This window comes from Chanodichthys erythropterus, chromosome 17 (genome assembly GCF_024489055.1).
Source record: "Chanodichthys erythropterus isolate Z2021 chromosome 17, ASM2448905v1, whole genome shotgun sequence".
Taxonomy (NCBI): Eukaryota; Metazoa; Chordata; class Actinopteri; order Cypriniformes; family Xenocyprididae; genus Chanodichthys; species Chanodichthys erythropterus.
In genome coordinates, this window is record NC_090237.1 from 36,932,365 (window position 1) to 36,939,564 (window position 7,200).

The window sequence follows — 7,200 nt, forward strand, 5'->3', positions numbered from 1 at the left end:
CTGTGCACCTTTAGTCCACAAATGTGGCATATCATGTGACATTCCAGGAACTAACAGGCTTCCAGAGATTGCTTTAACATACAGATAAACACTTTTGAAGATAATAAATACATGATTAAGACGATGTATACATGTATTGCCTCAGAATTTGCGTCTGAATAGCGCTCACTCCGTGGGCGTGGCCGCATTAGCGGATAATGAGCTGATTCACGGGTGTCTGACATGTGTCTCTTTTCATACAGATTACATAACATTACTTAGTATTCACTAAGTTACACTTCATTTTCTGAGAACTATCAGAGTGGACTTCATTCAGAGGGAGACTACAGATCACGTTTTCTTTATTTTACATAAAGCACAACATTTTGTTTTTACTCTGAGTGTACACAAATAAAAGAAGATATTCCACAGATTAAAATGGTGTATAACGTTTAATTGTATGTGCAACATTGACTGAGTATTTTGAGTCTCTTTCACACTGGTAAGAAAAAAAACGAGGTGGTATCGCCGGTGATACTTTAGACTCCAGAGTGTCAAAGGAAGCCTTAGTCTCCGCTCCCCTCCTCATTCATCCTGATCCAGAGAAATCCTTCATCGTTGAGGTAGATGCTTCAACAACAGGAGTGGGAGTGGTACTGTCTCAGCAGGGGAACCCAAGTAGACTCCAACCATTTGCCGCCTTCTCACACAAACTCAACCCGGCAGAGAGAAACTATGACATCGGCAACAGGGAACATTTAGCCATCAAGTTGGCCCTGGAAGAGTGGAGGCATTGGTTGGAGGGTGCACAATATCCCTTCTAAGTACTTACTGACCATAAGAACCTGGAGTATCTCAGAGATGCCAAGAGACTGAATTCTTGACAGGCACGCTGGGTGCAATTCTTCACCTGTTTCAACTTCACTATCTCCTATCATCCAGGTCCCAAGAATGTCAAGGCGGATGCCTTATCTCGTCTCTATAATCCTGAAGAGAACACTGAAGAGCCGAATCAATCCTACCTGAAAAGATTATCGTGAGTCTGAAGCCACCATTCCCTCCTCCAATGCCTCTACCAACACTACGCTGGGTTGTCCACCAGGTTTGCTCTACATCACCAGGACACGGCACACTCCACTCATCCACTCTTCCCACATGTTGCTGGGCACTGGCCACCCCAGGGTCAATGAAACCCTCTTGCTGCTGAAAGAGCGCTTCTGGTGGCCCAACATGGCAAGTGAATGTGCCATCTCAAAGAGCCCTCGCCATCTTCCTTCCGGCAAACTCTATCCTCTGACCGTTCCCAACAGACCATGGTCACAGGAGTGGACTTCATCACGGACCTTCCTGCATCCAACAACTGTACCTGTATCCTGGTGGTAATTGACAGATCCTGTCGTCTGATTCCCTTAAAAGGTCTGCCTACTGCAATGGAAACTGCTGAGATCATGTTCAACCACATCTTCAGATATTACAGAATCCCAGAAGATATTGTATCGGACCAAGGACCTCAGTTCATCTCCAGAGTATGGCATGCTTTCTTCTCTCTCCTAGGTGTGACCGTAAGCCTCTCGTCTGGATAGCACCCGCAGTTAACCACTCGACTCACTCCATTCCAGTGCATGCTGGTTACCAACCCCCATTGTTTCCCTGTTCAGGGTAACCATCGGATGTACCAGCTGTCAACTACTGGTTCTGAGAGAGCGCGAGGGTCTGAGACTCTGCGCACCATCAGCTACTACGGGCCTTGTGCAGACGCAGGATGACAGCCGACCTTCGATGGTCCAACACTCCAGTCTACCAACTGGGGCAGAAGGTCTGCTGTCTACCCGGGACATCAGACTGCGTCTGCCATGCCGAAAGCTAAGTCCCAGATTCATTGGCCCCTTCACTATCACTAAGTAGATCAACCCGGTCACTTACCAACTCCAGTTACCTGCACAGTATTGTATTCACCCAACTTTGTATGTGTCTTTAATCAAACCTCACAACCCCTCTGTTCATGTTTCCACAGAGCCTGGTACAGAAGCTATATATATATATATATATATATATATATATATATATATATATTAGGAATCAGTTTTGAGAGGTTCAAACAATAGTTGTCTACATACTTTATATCAAATAATTACCAATCATGGAATTTGGTGTAGCTATATCTATTGTCAATAGAAATAATAATAATAATAATAATAATAATAAAAGTGATTCCATGCTACTAGAATACTAACACTGTTATTTTCAAACTAGCTTGCAATCACTTAACTAGAAGAATTCCAGAAAGAATTCTTAGAATTTGCTGATTATTGATGATCTTTATTATGTAAAATCAAAAACAAATGAAGAGATGAAAAACAGGGGAAAAAATGCTCAAACATTATAAACAATGCATATTGGAACCACAGCTTGACATATATTCAATGTCTCATGAAATATAGGTTTTAATTTAACACAAATTGCTAAAATTTGCACCTTTCTAAACTGGGAAAAAAGCATTTTAATGAAATATCTAATTTTATTTAATTCAAGATATTTTCTTTTTAAATAATAGTGCATAATAACATGACAATAAAAAACAATTTTCAAATAATGTGTTGCAAGATAAAATGAGGTAATTATCACATTTTCTTAACACTATATATACACATACACAGCACTTAATTTTTTTTTTTTTTTTCTAAATAGATAACACAATTGTAAAGAATTACTGACATATCATTTTTAAAAGATTTTTAAAAGAAAGAAGCTTATATTCTATAGTTATTAATCTGAGCTGATAAGATATGGATGGCTCCTTCATTGTGACCGTGTTTCCAAAACCCTTTTTTAAAAAAAAAAAAAAAAAAAAATTACTGAGGAGATCAATTAAAGTGGTATAGAATTCAGAGAGGTGAAAACTATCACATTTAGTGCATAAACCTTTAAAAACTAAAAGGTGAGTGATTGCGTGATTGAACAAATATCTTTACATTTCTTCAAACTTACTTCAAACTGTAACACTATTACAACAGAAACAAAGCAGGCTATTTGGAGGCTTTTATAAGATGTCTAATTTTTTTGCGGATATCAGGAAAGTTTAGACCATAAACAATAGGGTTTACAATGGGTGGTACAACAATAAATTCAAGTGAAATGACAACATTCAGTGCTACAGGAAGTTCCCCATTCACAAATCGACTCAAAGTAAGCTCACAAAAAAGAGCAACTGAGAAATTTAAAAGGATCACTATGTGTGGAATACAAGTTTGATATGCTTTGCTCCTGAACTCTCGTGTGCTTCTTTGACAAATGATAATAATTCTGACATAGGTATATATTATAAAACTCAAAGGGATAACAATGATTGTGATAGTTACAATCAGGCCATAAATATTATTAACAGTATTGTTTACACATGAGAGTTTGACAATTTCATAATTGTGGCAGTACACCCTTAACAATTTGTTACCACAGATTGTGAGCCTGGCAGTCAAAAAACCACTAATACCAACAAAAGTGATTGGATAAAGCCCTGCTATAACTATTAACAAAGTTAGTAACCGTGTGGTAATTATGTTTTTGTAATGCAAAGGTTTGCTGATTGCAACAAACCTATCAAATGCCATTAGCATTAATATCATAAGCTCAAAAGCTGCATATGAGTAAATTACAAAACTCTGTATGAGACATGCTTCATAGGAGATACTATGTGTATCATAGAGCAGGTCTGTCAGTAACCTTGGGAAAAAGCCAGCTGTACCATATACAGAGTTGATGGACAAGCATGAAATCAGAATGTACATGGGCTGGTGCAATTTCTTTTCCAGAAATATTACAAGAATAATAATGACATTAAAATATATGACAGCACAGTAAAAAATAAACCCCAAAGTGAAAAAAGCATATTTTATGCTCCCAAGATTTTCAAACAACATGAAGTAAAAGTATGTTCCATTCTCCATTTTCCTTTCACAAGAAATACTTTCATTGACCTAAAAATTAGAGCAAAGTTGTTTTTACACCATAAATAAACAAATAAACAATTAGCTTAGAATATTTAGCCACAGTGTCTTTTTTACCATTTAACATCACCTTAAATGTAAAGTGTTAAGTTAGATTAGTAATATAATAATTATTTAATTAAATTAATGGTTAGCACAGTTACACAATTATATAAATACTTTACAATCATTATTAGAAATACCTTCCGTTATATATTGTTATATATATATGAAATGACCATCATTGCATCTTCAGGTAATGAGCTCTATTTGTGTTCTGATTCAGTGGGACTGTGGAGTCACCAGTGTGCTAGTGTTTTTATGGTATCTAACATGTCTCAGGAGGCCTATTGTGGCATAAGTGCCGTAAAGTCCTCTGATGTTTGATTTCACTGCCCAGGTGAAAAAAAGTACACTTCTATAATGTACTTAAAGTTCTGTATTTTCACGTACTAATTTTAAGAAGTAACGAACAATGTTTAGTATATTAAGATAATCTTAAAAACATCTAAGTGTACTCAAGTGTGCTATTTTGAGACACCATGAAATATGTCTAACTAAAACACTCAGATGTTCTTAAGATTATTTTAATAAGTACCAAAAAAGACTTTTTAGTATATTAAGTGCAAAATTAATGCGTGAAAAGAGCACTTTAAATACATTTTTAGAAGTAATAAATTGAGCATAATTCAGTGTCTAGTGCTTTCCAAACTTTCCACTGCAAATAATTAGAACCAGAATTTATTAATCATTTTGACAAAACTTTCATTGCCCCCAAAATATGTTGTATGAATATCTGAATATGTAATATATCAAAAGAAAGAACAGAGCTTCAGCTTTAAAGAAAAACAACTTTTTATTATAGCTTTATGTATTCTTTTTCCCCCCCAACAATTAAATATGACTAAGTGGGTACGTTTAATTAAAAAAAAGCAGCATTTTGAATAAAAAAGCTGAGAAAATTGTGAGTTTTTTTTGTTTTTGTTTTTTTTCATCTATCAAAACATTGATTGAGTAGATCGCATCCATCAACACCCCAAAGCACAGTCCTATAACTCTCTCTGGGTTGACTCTGTAATGGATGGGAGCGGGACAACAGAGTTGGAGATCCACATGCAGGCTTTATTTACAGGAAGAGCGTAGTAATACAGGCAGTTGGTCAAACACCAGCAAACAGTAACAGGAAGGCAAGGCAAAAGAGTAATCAATAGCACAGGCACAGGTCAAGACAGGCAGCAAATGATCAATAACAAGGAAACAGTCCAGAGTCAGAACACAGGCTCGGCAAGACAAGAGCAAGAACGTTCAGGAACAACCTCTGTGGTTGTGTCAGGACAACCAGACAGTTCTGGTACAACCAGACAAGGCAGACAGGAAACCCAGAGTCCACCTCCATAGTCGTCTCAGGGCAGACGGGGAACTCAGGGACAACCTCCATGGTCTTGTCAAGGCAGACAGGAAACTCGGGATGAACTCCGTGGTCATGTCAAGGTAGACAGGAAACACAGGGATGACCATGAGGCTGGATTTTAGGAATGGGACAGACACTGGACTGGACTCATGGACAGAGGTGGACTCAGGAATGTACTCCTAGATTGAGCCCTCAGCTAAGATGGCGGCCATGCCTGAGCCCTCAGAGATTGAAGCAAGCTCAAGAGCAGATTTAAGGACTGGTGCGGGCTCTAGAACTGGAGCTGATGTGTGTGCAGCCCACACGCACCAAATGGCTGTGGCCATAGTAGCCACTGCTGCAATCTCTGAGGGCTCAGGCGTGGCCGCCATCTCGGCTGAGGGCTCAGGCATGGCCGCCATCTCGGCTTAGGGCTCTGGAAGATCTGCCGAGACGTGATGAGGCTCAGGAATGGCTGCAAATACAGGAACGGACTCTGATGCAGCAATCACATGAACAGGCTCTGGTGAGGGAATTACTGGGTTTGGAGGTGCAGAGAGTATCGGGGTTGCGATAATAATGGAAGGCATTGAACTTTGTAACGATACAAGCTCCGTTGCCACCAGAGCTTGTTGAAGTTGGCCCTCCCCCCTAAAAAATCTTCAGATTCTTAAAGTTCTCTTCTTCCCCCACAGTGAACGAAGATCCAAACAAAATTAAGGCATAGTCCATAAAGTCTCTTAGGCCGCATTTACACTGCATGTCCTAATGCACGGATTCGATCTTTTGACCATATCCGATTTTTTTGGACGACGTGCTTACATTTCTTTTAAAAGTGACCTGTATCGGATGTCTCCTTTTTACACTGCACTTGGCGAAACGTACCAAAAATAACCTATATGACATCACAAATCAGTTTCAATGGTACATTGAGCTTAATTTATTGACATGAATTCATATAGAAACCTTTTTAATGCAATAGTTACATCCCTACATAAAAATAATACAAATTTTTCATGACAGTATACGTACGTAGCTCTGCTGGAAGCGTGCAAGTTGAATAATACTCGGGTATGGGTAGATAGTCACAGCTTCATGGGTTCGAATCCGCCGTCCTATACTAGTTTTTTTTTTTTTTTTCATTAAAACCAATGCATTCATCAGTGATTGTATGTCAAGGGCAGTTGCAATTTTATGTGCTTTTTATTTTGTGGTTTTTAATGGAACGAATAGTTAGAGTCTCCACAACGGGACTGAAGCGCGCGTCTGTGTACGAGCCGTCGTCACTGACAACAGCGGCAACAAGCACTCATTTCAATGTCAGATTACCTTTTATTTAACACAAACAAATGAAATTAATAATCTACCAGTCAACTAGAGATGTTCCATTTGTTATAGGTATGTCTGTACTGCGAAATGTTGAAGAACCATCACTTTTCAATGACGCAGGAGTCACATTTACAGGGGAATATCCGATCTGTCCGCTTACACTGCAGGCGCAAACGCCCATATCCAATTCATATCTGATTTATAACCACATATGAATGAGGCCTGAAACCGATCTGTGAAAATTGGAATCCATGCGCTTTTTTCCTGCTTACACGGTCGTGACTCATATCCGATCTGTGCCACATGGGAGGAAAAGATCGGAATTGGGTCACTTGAACCGTGCAGTGTAAATGGGGCCTTAGACTACAATTAAACTTCCCTTCTGGAAAACAGAATTTTATTGGCTCATTTAGTACAAAACGGAAAATGTCTTTTTACATGTGCTTTTACATGTGTCTGAGTGCATCTTATAAAGAGTCACTGATGGGAAACAGGTGTGAGTGTGTGATTGGTTCCTAG

The 7,200-nt window shown here is 38.8% G+C and overlaps 1 protein-coding gene across 1 annotated transcript; it reads right to left on the minus strand.

Annotated features, from left to right (window-relative positions):
• Positions 1-3,005: 3,005 nt before the first annotated feature.
• Positions 3,006-3,923, minus strand: LOC137005129 (olfactory receptor 52K1-like). The gene has a single exon (XM_067365916.1). It carries the CDS (start codon positions 3,921-3,923, stop codon positions 3,006-3,008), a length of 918 nt encoding a protein of 305 aa, XP_067222017.1.
• Between the last annotated feature and the right edge of the window lie 3,277 nt (positions 3,924-7,200).